Source organism: Typopeltis vanoorti, chromosome 4, assembly GCF_054136105.1.
Source record: "Typopeltis vanoorti isolate ZY-2024b chromosome 4, IOZ_Tvanoo_1.0, whole genome shotgun sequence".
Classification (NCBI taxonomy): Eukaryota; Metazoa; Arthropoda; class Arachnida; order Uropygi; family Thelyphonidae; genus Typopeltis; species Typopeltis vanoorti.
The window spans coordinates 73,916,307-73,932,864 of NC_143552.1; the positions used below are offsets into that span (position 1 = coordinate 73,916,307).

The 16,558-nt window shown below is 33.5% G+C and overlaps 1 protein-coding gene across 1 annotated transcript in view; it reads right to left on the minus strand.

Annotated features, from left to right (window-relative positions):
* Positions 1 to 16,558, minus strand: part of LOC150107417 (gamma-aminobutyric acid receptor subunit alpha-6-like) — a 72,287-nt gene that overhangs the window by 33,151 nt on the left and 22,578 nt on the right. Inside the window, exons 3-4 of the mRNA XM_090391837.1 lie at positions 6,979 to 7,046; positions 5,010 to 5,233 (exon numbers count right to left, since the gene is read on the minus strand). Of these exons, the coding sequence (XP_090247963.1) occupies positions 5,010 to 5,233; positions 6,979 to 7,046 (292 nt within the window). The remainder of the gene's footprint in view (positions 1 to 5,009; positions 5,234 to 6,978; positions 7,047 to 16,558) is intronic.

Sequence of the window (16,558 nt, forward strand, 5' to 3'; positions counted from 1 at the left end):
TGCAGTAATTTCTTAAAGAATTATTTATAAATACTTTTATCTTCTCACCTGCTCTCGATTTTTTGATTCACGCATATTTTGATTTATGTTCATGTTTAATGTGGATATGTCATGAGATTCTGGCTAATTTCAAGTTTAGTTCTTATACTTTAGCCATTTCGAGATCAGATGATCATAAGAATCAGAGCTAATTTCATGTGTTTATGATATGGTATTATTTAATTTTGTCGATCACGTAATCCATTGAACAAAATTAAGAAATTTATTTGATGATTTTTGGTTGCACTTTGGCAAGTATTTACGATAATTTTATTCGTTTTTGTTATGAGTTGTGGTAAGTAAAAGGTCTTCTGAGCGTAATATGCCATGTTTTCTGTCTTATGGAGCGTTTATCAAAAAGACAAAAAACACTGAACGAAATCCCCTTGTAAAGAGAGAGAGAGAGAGAGAGAGAGAGAGAGAGAGAGAGAGATGGAGCAATAAATTGGCTCACGGGAAAAGACTAACAAAAGAAGAGTTACAAAAGACAATGAATGGCGATATGGAACAAATAGACTGTGAAAAATAAAATAACATTTAAAGGAACCATTAAAAAGAAGATAAGAAAGAGTTTATGAAATTGACTGTAGCAACAACACACACACACACACACACACACACACACACACACACACACACACACACACACACACACACACACACACACACACACACACACACACACACACACACACACACACACACACACACACACACACACACACACACACACACACACACACACACACACACACACACACACACACACACACACACACACACACACACACACACACACACAGAGAGAGAGAGAGAGAGAGAGAGAGAGAATACTTCGCATTCATACTGCGTTGAGAATATTTATGTAGTAGCGAAGGACAAGGTGTAAGATGTCACACCATAAAATTAAATGGAAAGGACGGTGCTGAAAGTAATGAATATTTCCAGATCATTATTGGTGTTTAAAAAAGTTCTACAGTGCATCGCATATGATGAAACTAAGATGATCACCTTAAATAAAGAAAAGAAGCAAAGTGTTTTCTTTGAAAAATGTTAGTGATTTCAAATCATCATTTACATTTATAATAAATTTGCGTGAATAAAGGGCTAACATTTCATAAAATTATGAATAAAATAATTTTATGAAGTAACTATACTTTTGTCATTAGATTAAAATAAATAAATTTGAGAAAATGAAGAAGAAGAACAAAAATATCTTTTTAATTTTCCGGTTTGTGAAGTATCTTTCTTTACGTAAATTTCCCTCTTCCCTGCCTAAACAATCAGTATAGCAAGCTGAAACATAGCACGTTATTCATTTGCGAACCCTGTTCGACAGTCTAGATTTTAGGCTAATGTAATTACTGAATTATTGTACTGAAATCCTAACTACTTTAATCATGATAATATATTAAATCTTAGAGTAGCATATTTCTATTTTATCTAAAATGTGAAATACTGTACTTGAATAACAGATGAGAAGAATTTAAAGTATTTTAAAGTAATTTAATGCTAACTAACATCAGCATTTTATTTCTTCTGAACAGTCTAGACCTCAGTGAAACTTGCAGGAGATAAACTTGTGTCTTAGATGCTCTGCACGTCTGATACTGCACTTTGCTGGAACTCGCATTAGCCTTATACACATTCTTGTCTTCGTGGAGCAGGAGAAGAGAACAATCAATAGAGAAGTTAATCCGACGTCCGACAGCTATTGAAAATGTACCACTAAATGTCTCACTTTGCATAGATAATTGTGCCAGCGTGATATTTTTAATAGAAGGACGTCCATCATTGTCGGTACTTAGATCGTTTCGTCATCGTCAAGCTCATCAAGATATTTCACTGCGGAAGAGGAATAGCTGAACGTCGAAGAGAAAACGGCTATCATTAGCATGGCAAGAGAAGAATAAAGAAAGCGAAGAAAAACAGCGGACGAAGTCAAAGGAGAAAGATGAAGAATTATGGGAAGGATAGAGAGAAAATGGAGAAAAACGAAAATGTATTGCTAGTGTTGAAGAAAGAAAAGGGGAAGGAGAGACCCTAGGAGAGAAAAATAAACAGGAGGAGTCAATGTGGAACAAGCAACTATAGGGAAAGAGAGAGAGAGAGAGAGTTTTCTTTTTCTTCCTACCTTTAACGATATTTGTTAAGTGGGGAATTGTTATGTGATTTAGAATTTAGAATTCAAATCCAGTTCCAAACCGACTTAAACTTCCATCACCAAACCTACAGATGAAAGAGTTCATAGATTTGATTCCACTCATTGAGAAAGGATCTTTTTGCTACATATCTTTATGAGAAGTTTCCAGCGTTATTCGATCTTTTATACAAGAAATGAGGTCTGTTTTTTAATCCAAGAAGAAAGTCTATATTTTAAACATTAATAAGAAAAATTAAACACATAATTTACACAATATTCACAAAATTAATCACATTCATAATCTCTTATAACACACTCAGATTTAGAATTATTAATCTTATGTAGTACGCTTTGGAAATGCTGTTCACGTCGGGATTAGTGAGAAGTGGAGAGGGCTGCCTACGCATTCTCAGAAAGTTAGGCTTAAAGGATGCTTACTCCTTTTGGAAATGGAACTATGGGAGAGGATTTATTTTAAAGGCAATGATAACTATATACAAGAAATTCATATAAAACACTGGGTAAAACACTTTACCTTCATTACCAATTCGTAGTATTCGCTTCGTATAGCATATTTTTTAATTTAATATCACTTCCTTTATGACGACAACGTAGCGTACTCGATACGTTTCGTGTCACTTGATTGCCTTCATTGAGGGAAAATAACTTTCTAGGCATTTTTACGAAAACTTTTCTAGCAAAACTAAGATGACTGATTTTCATGGAAAATAAAGAGAGTTAATATTTCCTTTACTAGAAATTTGTCTTCTTATTTTTTCATCTAAAGGAGAATAAACTGTCCTGAAAACACACAGAAATAATCAGAAGTACGATCAACCTATAAAGTTACAGAGAAGTCTCTTATAGCTATCAAATGAATGTTTTCTGGCCATTCCATGTATGTTCTATAAAGAATTGTTTCACTTTCGTATTGGATTTGTAACCTCATTTTCAGTTGTAAAGCCGTTATAAAGATTCATTCGTCTTAATAGGCATTCGTGCTTGCTTCGGAGTTTCCGATTAAAAGGTACATGTTGCGTCGCTCTTCTGATTTCACTATGAAATAGCCAGAGACACAGAATTGACAGACAGAGACAAAAATAAAAGGAGGTCACATGAGGGGTATTTCCATAAAAATCATCGATGGCAATTCATTGAAACCGCCATCTTCCAACTACGAAAATACGGACTATAGCAAGATTGTTGTTTTCAAAAAATAAAATAAAAATGAAATAAAAATAAATAAATAAAAGTAACTTACAAATACTTAAAGAATATGAGTTGAAGCAGTTGATAACGGATTAAACGATATAAGCAACGCTAAAAAACTTTACATCTTAGTCAATCACTATTTAGAAACAAATCTCAGTTTTATCGAAATTTGAATTCATTCTCCGATGGACTGTTCTCTTCAATTATTTGCTATTTCGATGAAATGAGATTTTTTGATGAACTGTGGCTTTTCAGCGAATTGAAAGTTTTCGAAAATTGCATTTAGATCAATTGCTTTATCAAATAATAGTTGTTCAATGAACTGTGTTTGGCTAAAGAGTTTTCGGCGAATTTTCAGGATATTATTATTACTATTATCATTATTATTACGTGACACCTCAAAGGAGTCAAGGACTAATCGCGGAAGTGCATTCTACTCCACATCTCACCGTCTCCCCTACTACTTAATTCTCCAACTGTACACAACGACACTACTTCTACTACCATCAACGCCATCTACCGCCATTACGACTAACAACATTATTTTTTTCTCTGTAAATTGCGTGTGTTCTCATGGCCGATTTGCGTGTACGCGGGATGAAAAGCCCAAATTTCCGGGCGAAAATACTCTTCTACTCAGTATGAGATCGGTTAACTCACCTTCACATGAAAAAGCCCACAATAAAGATTCCTCTCGTGATGAGAATCGAACCATCGTGAAGGTCGCAATATACTGTCGTTCTTTCGACTGTGCTACGGAGGCACAAATATCACTAGGAGAATCCATGCCATGACTTTCGTTAACTGCTGATAGCTAAACTGAAGAATAAGAAAATAAAGATTGCCATTTTATTTTTATTCCTATAGTAATTCACCATAGGATTACTGTTATAGTAATAGGCTTTCAGATAATTATTCTAAATCCATTTCTGCTAGGAAGTCTTTTCTATTTTAAATGCAGCTTCTTCTGAATATCATTCTTTGTTTTATAACCTTTCCGTATTCGAATTTAGCTTAAGCGTTTCCTCATTCGCTTTTACAGCTACCAGCTTCATTCTTTCTTATCTTCTTTAATCGCCCTGCCCATCTTAATCGAATATTCTGAAACGATCTACCTCTCACGCCTCGATTTTTTTTAATACTTTTAAAGAACTCATCGACGATTTGGCTCCATTTTATTTCTCCCATTTGAAACATCGGTATGTATAGAAACTGCACGTTTACGAGAATTCTAAATGTTCTCCTTTTAGTTCGAAACTTTTCAAATGATAAACGAATTCAACAAGAGGGAATGGAAGAAGCGTTATTCACAAGGGTTAATGAGGTCACTTAATTGATCTTGTCTTAGCGTCTGTAATTAAATAATTGGACGAAGTGGTTCTTCATTTAATTACAGACTAATGACAAATTCTCCCGCACATGACATTTCAATTAAATTAAGTTTATATTCTTTGTTATTTTCCTACCGAGATAGTTAATTTTCTGTATTCCAATTAATGCGGACGACGATATTAAAAGAAAGAATTATGAAATGGCATTAAAGAAAGAACAAGTCACGTGAAATTAGCTTTTTCTTTCTTCTACGTTTATATACTCATCATTATAATCCACTTACCGCATAGAGTATCGCATTTGGCCGTCACTTCTAACTCTAATAAACTTGTTCGGAACTGTGACCTTGTGCAAGTAGGAACTCTTGCCGTTTAAGAAAAAAGTATCCGGCGTCCACACCCTTTGTAGAAATTTCCAGTCCATCGAAAGTATTTGCCTATCTCTACTATGAAACCTCAATCGAGTGTCAAACCAGGTTTGTCGAAAATAGCAATCCATAGAAAATATCTGTAACAGTACACAAAAGGGATTTCTTAGAATTCACTTAAAATAAATTGGGGGCTTTGCTGGAAATTTAGTTATTGGAGTTGCCGCTGGTACACTCTTTATAATATAACTCGGTCAGTTAACTATTGACGTATTAAAATGGTCTTATTTTATTTTTGATTTGAAAAATTACAAGATAAAATACAAAAAAAAACTTGTAAAATCCGCAAAAACACATCGCAAAATTTTCATAGAAAAGCGTTTTAAAATCAACTATAGCAAAATCATTGTAAAATAATCTATACAAAAAAACCAATCTATATTTATTCCTTATAATACTGAAGTTTTACCATTAGTTACCTGTAAGAGGATTATAAGATTTATTTGATAAACTTTAAAATTGAAAAAGTTCTTTTGCATACGAGAAACATATTAAGTAACAAAGAACAGCTTTGATCTTAAAAAAGTCTGTTTTTTTATTTTTATTTTGTCGAGGAAATGAAAAACAAAGTATGGAAGGAGCTTTAGAAAAACTAAAGTCAGTTTTTATAAACAGAAATGATCATAACGAGGATTCCCCGATCTGATAAAAGCAACATGTTTAGACCTATTTGACAGGAAATAAAAAAATTAGACTTCATCCAGAAAACTAAGAATGCTTTTCATATTCCCTTTTATCTGTAGAATAAAATGTACGGATAGGGTTTTATTGAGCTATAAGCTCTGGTCTTGGCGGGGTAACAGTAATAGCCGAGCCTTAGTTAAAACTTCATTGGCTACAGAATTGCCATCCATTACCCGAGAGTGTTTCTTGTTTGAATATTACACCCTAAAATGATTTGGCTCTTTGAACAAAAAAGGGATATATTTCTATAATACTTTACAAAAAAAATAATAAAACAAGAAAGGAGAAGATACACATAACAAAAATCAGAGTTTTTTTAATGATACTTTATTAATATAAAGTGCTTCTAGAAATATTTTTGAATTAAGCTGTATATTGCAATGTTTAAACATTTTATCTACACTTAAAAAGCCCTCCTGTGCTTCTATTGGCTGTGAAAGTTTCACAAAATAAAATAAAATAAGACCATTTTAATACGTCAATAGTTAACTGACCGAGTTATATTATAAAGAGTGTACCAGCGGCAACTACAATAACTAAATTTCCAGCAAAGCCCCCTTTTTAATGTATCTCAAGCTAATCATAAAATAATAATCAATTTCGGGCTCTTGAGCAACGTCAGTTAGTACGTGTTCCATTAATCTTTTACTTTTTTTTAAAAAAATATTTTATCTGTAGACTAATATAGGTAAAATGCTTAGTAGCAAGATAATTATATTTCTGAATTCATTACTTGCGTAATAAGCCAACAAAAATAAAAGAGCAATGCTAGCGTTTAAATTGAAGGCTGATTAATGAATAAATCAATCTTTTAGCAAGTAATTGTTAGGATTAATCGCCATAATATTGAACATCGAGAAATGCTAGATAGTGCAGAAGATAGAGAAATGCAAAGCGAGAAAGAAAATGGCATCTAAATGGAATGACAAAATAAAATCTTAGTGGAAAACATTAATAATAATTTTATCGTATTTGTAAGTAGGCAGACTTTTTTAAGGATTTTTAGAAGACGTAAGTCTTAAATTAAAAAGATGAAGACTTTAGTCCACTCAAACATGAAGACTGATAGCAGAAGAAGCTCCCACATTTAAAAGGGGTTTATTTTTAGGCCATTTGCTACAACGGAATTACAAGAACTTACCATATCGTTTTCCGATATTGATCCAAAACTTCGGATTTCGATGTCAGTTAATATTTCAATAGGTGAACCTGAAAGAAAAGAAATAATATCACTCCTGGGTCATCATCATTATTCAAATAAGCAAATATCATTCATCCCACCACATCATAACAACCGGACCGATTTTCTCATTTTAACGACAGGAAAGTAAACTCGTACTCGTAAAGGTCTTCATCGATTTGTTTGTCTTTAAATAAATTGTTTTAAAATATAATAAAACAGAACTAACAAATCTATTTATTTAATGTATGTACCATGATTAGGCTTATATTGACCACTAACGCTAAAGATGTTTAGGGAGAAATGGATTTAGAAATAAAATATTACGCAAATTTGGAGAATATCTAGAAGGAGTATATATACAAACTGTTCTTTTTTTATTCTCTCTCTCTCTCTCTCTCTCTCTCTCTCTCTCTCCCCTTTGCTCTTTCATTTTTTTATGTTTAGTTTTTCTTCATATCATAGAACTGGCAGCGTATGTTTGAAATTTAACTCCGTTTCTGACGTCACTTTATGTCCCTACACTTAAAATATTATCTTGGAAGCTGAAGCAAAAGGAACTGATTGTTTTCGATTTGAATAAAATGTGAATATCTCAACTCTCTCAACGCCTCCATGGAGCAGTCCCGACATTTGCCCTTCGATTGGTAAAATTTGTGTTCGAATCCTGTCTATGAGAAAAGTTTATAAGTACTTTTGAAGTGAAAGGTTGATTTAGCGATCTCATATGGAGGTGGCAAAGCTTTTCTGTTTAGAAACTCGTAGTTTTCATCATCTAAAACAGAAAAACGCTAGAGAACATATGCAGTTTATAGACTACATAGACTTAGCTGCTGCGTTTTTTATTCCAATCAACTATTTCAACCTGTTTTTTTCCTTCTTCTTCTTCTCCCTTCTACGTGTTAGGCCTACTGGCCTGTTACAGGCCAGTAGGCCTAACTTAAGCCCTTCTAAGTCGAATCCGTCCTCAGGATAAGGTGGCTAGCCCTATGCCTCCTGGTATATTCTATGGCTATAACTCGTGTGTTCAAGGAGCAGGTTTGCCTTCTTGCGCGAGGAAAAGCCCCAGATAAACTGAGGAGAAAAACGTCAGCGATGAGCTTAAGGATATACAGGGTGTTCGGGATAAATTTGACAGTTTCGTAAGGAAAAAGAAAATCTTCTTTGTATCTATTAAATTTAATGAATTGACAAAAAAACATTACAGGCAGAGTTAACTACAATACTATCAACAAGATTTACTCAAAATAACCACCATTAGCATCGATCACAGCTTCAATTCTGCTTCGGAACCTCGAACAAGCTGATGCTACAGTCTCCCTGGGAAGGGCCGCAAAAACTGTTTTAATTTTATCCATTAACTGGGCTTTTGTATTACTGGAAGTGCGATTGGTGTCTTTTTCAACTGCGCCCCATACAAAATAATCCATGGGGTTAAGGTCTGGGGAGTTTGGAGGCCAAACATTTGGACTGGTGAAGTCGTAGAAATTTTCAGACAACCATTTTTGACTTTTCCCAGAGGTGTGGCAAGGGGCCGAATCCTGCTGCCATACATACGGCCTACCATTGGCTACCCTTGTTATCCAGGGCTTGACTACAGTTAGCAACTCCACGAACAAAGCCCGAATTCCAATGCCAGGGTTCTTCAACACCTGTTCCTGCAGATTTGCGAGGAATTCTGCTGTACGAACGCAATCAGATCGTCTGCTAGGGATCTTTCTTCTTGCTACATCCTCGTAGTCACCATTGCAAGTCTCTAGTTCATGCCTGATTGTTTTTACTGTATTCAGGGAGCATTGGGCAGCAGTCGTAATATCCTTATTTTGATGGCGGGCACGAATCATCATGATACAAGTTATTCTCTTCCATGATTCAGGTGGGTTCCAGCTATCCATCCTTTCTGACATCTTGTATATGAATGAAGAAGGGTCCAAAGTTTTAAATGAAGAGAAGTGTGTGTTAATACATGTAACTTACGGAAAAATATAATTAATTATAAATATGTCAAATTTATCCCGAACACCCTGTATATATATATATATATATATATATATATATATATATATATATATATATATATATATATATATATATATATATATATATATATATATATATATATATATATATATATATATATATAGATAGATAGATAGATAGATAGATAGATAGATAGGTTAAAAGAAAATTTTTACTTGAACCCTGAATTGAAATTTAGTTATCAAACGCAGAACTCTTAGAATGAAATCAATAGTTTATCAAAAATATCCCTGAAAGAATCTGAGAACGTTTAGTTATAGACACAAGAATGGTATGGGATTATTTATTTAGTTATTTATTGCCTTTTAGTAAATAACATTATAATTGAATCTGAGGTTTTGTTTTGTTTAAAACATTTGAAAAATATTAATACATCACACTTGTAAACGCATTTTCATATTTTGTACAATTAAGTGCAGGTTTGACTGCCAAGTTGATAGCATATCTCTTCTCTAATCAACAAGTAGTGAGTTAAAATCACAATGCGGATATGGATGTTTGCAATGTGTTAAGTTGCAGATGATTTTTGAAGTCCGATGTCACCCCATTGTTCTGCTTACCGGAAACCGGAAGTAGCTTGAAAGAGTTCGATATTTTGTTTCTAGATCATGATCATCTATTAGTTCATTTACAGTACTAAATGTATTGTAAGATGACCACTATTAGTGGATTAGATGATTCATATAAAAACGGCACTAAAAGTACATAAAAACCACACTAAATGTAAAACCCAAAATCAATCTTATTTCAAAAATAAATCCATTTACTAATTTTCATTGAGTTAAGAAAGGGAGTTGCTTTAATTAGTTTATAGATATTAAAAATTAAGGAGAAGGCCAGTATCCACGCCATTGCTGCAAACATTTGCAGAAACACAATATCGAATTCCTAATAATTGCAATTTTGGGGTAAACAATTCTGAGAATACTAGATCTGGGAAATAAGTGTGCCAAACAATCCTAATAATACTATTTTTGGACAAATAGCACACCAAGAAAGCAGAGCAAAGTGATAGAAGAAACTAATATCCAGTATGCCACTTCAAGGGTCGTCATTGGCCTAGCAATGCAAACTTGGTTTGTCTCAGTCAGCTGTGACTGGCGCTGTTAAGCCTAATGCATAAAGGATGATTGTACGGTACCAATTACGTCCTCTTGGTTTTGTGCGCCTACGCCATTAGAGTGATTATATGGTAACCCTAAAAGGGTTTTCCTATCCTTATATCTCCTATATTTGCAATTTGTTTTGTCCTTTGGATTGAATGTCTGATGTATTGTGAGTCCATTCTTTCTAAGAACATCGAAACTACTTGATGAAACTCTCCTAAGACATGTATTATTTTTCCCTATTAAGTTATTATTACGAGACTGTCTGATTGTGCCAGTAGTTCTGTTGAATTTTTTTTTCAATCACGAATTTACCGTGATGAAGAAACTGCATCTTTATTTGTTGTGGCGTTTGTGCTTTAAAACAACATGAAACGGTTCACTTAGTTTTAAGATTGCATATATTAAAAAGAATATTTATAATTATTGATTATTATCTGCAATATTTAATGGTGTGCATTTGAACAAGATTGTGACATAAAAACAGTAATAATCAGTTTTTCCTATTCGTTCGAAGTGAAAATATAAAATTTCATTACACACTTGAGTTTAGACTGTTCCCTTACTAAGTTAACAGTGAGTTAATAATGAAATTAACTCTTATCATGGTCGAAGTATATATATTTAAATACCAATTTACAGTAATGATAACATGATTTCTAATCACTTTGAATACACAAGAACATACGAGACTTCTCATTTAAACATATTTCACGTAAGCATTGTTGTGGAAGTTTTGGTTATTTCAATGGATTGTTTAATTATATAAAGTAAAACATCGTTGGGTATAAATAATCATGGGTTCAATTTCGTTGACATAAATTTAAATGCATTAATTTTTAGTAATAAATTCACTCTGTCAAAGTTTATCACATTGCGTAGAATCCTAGTTTTGCTACTCTGGTTAGTTCTGAAAATCCAGTGAGTGAGTAAGTGTGTTCAGCTCAATTTTCTGTCGATTTGGAGGCTTCTTTGGGAATTCAAGGAACAATAATTAGGAAGATTACAAGGCATGCAGTGAGCATTTGTTCGTTTTCTATCAAATAAAGAGCACTGTTTTTCATTGCCAATAATTATCTAAATTAAAAACTCGTGTATTTAATGTTTTAATGTAAATTGTAAGGCAGGCTGTTTACGATATAAATATTCGATTAGGGGAAGAAATCATTTTATCTGAATGATTTCTGCTTCTAAAATAATTCCGATTTGCCATACCTGAAAGAGCTTGATGTCAACTTTATCTTAAGACTGAGAAAGTAGCAGAGTTGCAGACATTTTCTGTTCATCGCTTTAGTGTTCAAGAGTGCAACGTTAATACCTCTGATTTATATTAACCTTTTGCAGTATGACACAATCAAAATGTCAAGGTGAGTTCAAAGCTACGTTTGTTATCCAAAAGGTGGAACATTTTCCCCTCATGAGTGGAGGATCTTATATTATTTATGCATTTAATAATGGTGGACATTCCACGCCTTTGTGTTTTCTAATTATAGTACTCAATTGAAGGAAACATTTCCATAAATCTGTGACTAATGTGAGTGTCGAGAACACGCTATCTCGAATCTTACTCGGGCTACCGTATAACAGGTTCCTTCTTGCGCGACAAATCTCCTCCTTCAGTCTGTCCCTTGCGTATTTTTATATAAATGAATGACGAATACAACCTTGAAAATGTCAAACGCAAGGAACTAACTGCATATAGAACAAGTAAGATACATGAAATGGTAGAGAATCTCGATAAAAGATCTTCATTGAATCTATATATTAATTTTTGAAAACGTGATCTACTTGCAAGAGAATATTTATTCTGAATACTCAGCCATCTATTAGATGTAAACGCATCCCATGTTTGCCATGAAAATTTGGAAACTTATAACCACATTTGTCTTAAACAAGTTATTTTAAACAAGCAATTAAACGAGCACGCACGCACGCACGCGCGCGCGCGCGCGCGCACACACACACACACACACACACACACACACACACACACACACACACACACACACACACACACACACACACACACACACACACACACACACACACACACACACATCCTTCGAAGAAACAGACAAGTAAGTCAAGTTTGCGCCTGCAAGTATTGCAATTATCCACCATTACCATGAGTTGCCTTGACTTGCACTACGTGTGGGGTCACTTAGACTTGCAACACTTGCAGGCGCAAACTTGACTTGTTTGTCTGTTTGCTCACTTGGGAAATGGAGTAAAACCAGGTTTAAAATAGCTTGGTGTCTTTAACATTTATTATACCCAAGGTAAAATACTTTCTACAACTATCTCTCATCTTGAGAGTTTTATTTAATAAGGTTAAAACACCTTATGGTAACTTGTTCTGGTAAAATACTTATCAGCTCTGTAGCTCTGTATTACTAAAATCTTGTATCTTAGTAATACACTATTTCTGGCCTGGCTCCCACTGATGAGATCTCAATAAAGGTTGAAACCGGTCTGGGTAGTCGCCCCTTGCCTTTAATATTTAATACATAGCACCATACATCTCCTCCAGGAGATGTGCTTTGCATTAAGGGTAAATATTAAGAAAAGTAATCAGAGCTTATTCCACCTTTACAATGAGTTGCCTTGACTTGCACTACGTGTGGGGTCACCTAGACTTGCAATACTTGCAGGCGCAAACTTGACTTATTTGTCTGTTTGCTTGCTTGGGAAATGGAGTAAAACCAGGTTTAAAATAGCTTGGTATCTTTAACATTTATTATACCGAAGGTAAAATACTTTCTACCTTTATGATTGCTTCAATTTTCTGGCCTTGGTGGCTGAGTGATTAGGGTACTATTTGTACAACCAACTGAATGATGGTTCGACTCATACCTTGGACATGAATGTTTATGATGCCTTTAGATGTTGATGTAGACTGGTTGGATGCTTTAACCAAAATGCACGTAGTTCGTCTTTGCCAGGTGCATTCCTGTTTTTTAATTTTCTAGCTTGTGCAATGATCATTTCTTTAGTGATAATGACATTTTGGTTTTGTTTCATTTCTGATTCTGTTTCCTTAATCCATGAGGCATCTTTATTTAGTTCAATAGGATTATCCCAGATTGACTTCCAAAATTTGTTATTGTTGTTATTTCATATTCATGAAATCATTATTATTATTATTATTTTATATTTATTTAATTATTATTATTATTATTACTAAAGGCCTGTAATACAGATTATTTAGAGTCAAGCTCACGTGCGTAATTAGGTTTGGTTTAAATTTTCAGTTGTGTAATAAGACCAGAGCTGGATTAAAATCGCTGAAGGATGATGTGTTCTCTAAATGAATTCTTCGGAGATCATAAAGGCCATAAAGATATTAACTAATTTGTTGGTAGTTATGGAGATCTGATTTTTCATTGACACAATGAGATGGCGTTATGGCAATCTTTGAAAGGGTTAGATTGTTGGTATTCTTTCATTCATATTTCTCTCTCTCTCTCTCTCTCTCTCTCTCTCTCTCTCTCTCTCTCTCTCTCTCTCTCTCACCTAACTCTTACTTTCTTCATAAACAACATACAATTTTTTAATTATTTTTTGTCTGAAATTCAAACATAACTTAGTTAGCCATAAATTCAATTTTCGACTATCCTAATTTTTAATATCCTATACCAAGTAAAAAACTAAAAATAAATTATTTTCTGATACTGCAATATTATTTGTATCCGAACTATAATTCCTGCCATTTTTAAAACCTTTAATTGAGTTCTTTAGCATTATATGGAATAATAATGATAGGAAAAAACACACATTGCCTAGAAACGTGTGTTATGTCTGTTGCTTGTTTTCATTGGTCAGTTTGCCTATTTTATTGGAAAAAAAACTCAGGATTTACAGACACGAAAACAACTTCCTTTTGAACTAACTATCTCGACTTCATATGAAACGATCTGTAAAATATTCGTTGCAATCCCGGAAGGGTTTCCGACCAAGTTTTTTTTTATGACAAGTGATATTCAGGTGCGCATGGAAGTGTGGTATGTGTTTAGTATGATGCAGTCTTAAAACTATTATTTGATCTAATAATAGTTTTAAGACTAATAATCTCTTCAGTATTATTTCATAATTACACTTTTAATAAATATTGATAAATGAAATGATTTTTAAAGATTTTAATTTAATTTATTTCAAAACCAGATAAATTTAAATTATAAATTTAAATAAATAAATACTGTATGTTTACATTTATTAAAAGTTAGTCTAAAATATGATCGATAAAATGACTCTTCATTAGCTTTTAGTTTATGAAGAGGAGACAAATAGATATCAGCCTGAGGTTGTGTTCTTCGGTTAAGAATTTCTTCGAGTAACCTTTCTGGCAAATGTTCGTGGCATGAGTTAAAGTGATCCAGGAAATTGTTATAACGTAACGAGGCTGGGGAAACTCTCGTGTCTGAAGTCATGACAGTGAAATCACTAACAGATGTTGCTTTTCGAAACAGAGATGCATTAAAAACAAAGACAAGCGCTCTTTAAATGCCAAATAAGTACTGCGTCAATCTGCAGAGATAGGGATTTGTAACCACTTTAATATTTATGGATGCTAATTGTCTAAGGATGTTTGGTTTGCTTTGACATATTAAAATTCGATATCTGTTGTTATCATTCTTACAGGATTTCTGTTGACACGTATTTCATTAACACGGGAACGGAAAGATAAGAAAAGGATGAGTGAGATGAAAGGAAAAAAAAGAGAGCAGATAAAACATAAGTAAAGAAGAAAAGGAAGCAGCCCAGAAAGAAAGAGTAAATAAATGTAGAAGATGGGATAGGTAGAGTGACAGAGAAGAATAACATGAAATAGGATAAAAGCAACAGAGAGAGAGAGAGAATTCTGATGAACAATGAAATAATTTGCTTGGAATTTGCAATAAAGAAGAAAACTACACACACACACACACTCTGTTAACTTTGTCTATCGCAGACTAGTTCATATACCTATGAGAATGATAATAGCTGCATTAAAAAGAAAGAAAGATAGAAAGAATAAGAAGAAAAGCGAGAACACATAGCCATAAAGAGGTAATCAGTATAAAGAGATAAAAAGTTATATTGGAATAAAAATAATTATTGTAAAACGTTATACTGCAAAAATGTATGCAGAGTCTCATTTGATTAGTGTAGCAAATCAGAAATGTGTCAGCCAAATTTTCATTGCAATTCTATTCAAAATTTAGAAATTTACAGAACATTTGTAATGTGTGGGTGGGGGGGGGACATTGTGTTCTAAATTTATGTATAAAGTAGAAAGTCCCCTGCTCTGAAGAGAAATGTCAGTTTTATTTCATTTTTGTGGTAGTTTAGGTTTAAATAAATGATATGGTATCGGAATAAATGATGCCGTAGTTCAAGTGGCATGAGGATTTCTGGTGGGAGTCACAAAGAATGAAACCAATTTCACAGAAAGGGTGCTTAAACAGAGCCCACCTGATAACAACAGATTTTAAGCAGTTTTTGTGAAGTCAGCAATTATTGCAATTTTCTTCTGAAAAGCAAAGAATAAATAGCATAAATCTCCGTGGACAGGACAGCCTTTTCATATAACAAATGAATAAATGATAGTTATACACCATAAAAAAAAGGAACCTTTTTTGGGATATTTTATTCGACAGTATAATCCTGCATATCAAATTACAATTTCTGCATGTAATATTTCGACAAATTCGAGCTATTTGAAAAAAGCGAGTCAAGTAGTCCGCACTTATCCAAGTGGGGGGGGGGGGTTGAAACAACACTATCGTCCATTTAAAAACCACAAATGATATGGCATGGAATACTTAGTTGATTCTTGTTTAACTTATGAATGAATTAAAACAGAAATGCCCCCACGCTATAACCACTTTAGTTTTATGATGAAGTGCATAAAATTTCTAAAGCGAGTTACGATGCAGTTACTTACCAACTAGTTTGCGTGTAAATATTTTAATATTCAGTTTTTTTGCGTGTGCAATTTGAGGAAATTGATTTTGGTGTCAGTGTAAAATCCGATGCAACTAATAAAGGAAAAATATATGTTGAAAGAATAAAGAAAACTAAAACACCATGAATATAAAAACGAATATGGAGACCGAAAGCGAAAACGAGCAAAACTAGAAAAATGCTCAAGTAGATAAGTGAAACGATAAAAGAATTAATGTAATATAATTAATAAATAAGAATTAATAATTTCCCAAGAGGTCTTTCTCACTCACACTTTTCCTCCTTTACATCAATGACCCCTTTTCTCTGACTTCAAATACTATTCACAGCTTCGCCGGTGACGGTACTCCTCTTCATTGCTCTTCTTCGTTCTTTGTGAAACTTTGTGAATCCTTGTGAAACACGGATTCACAAGGACCAGTATTTGCTCTTTATCAGAAAAGGAATGATGA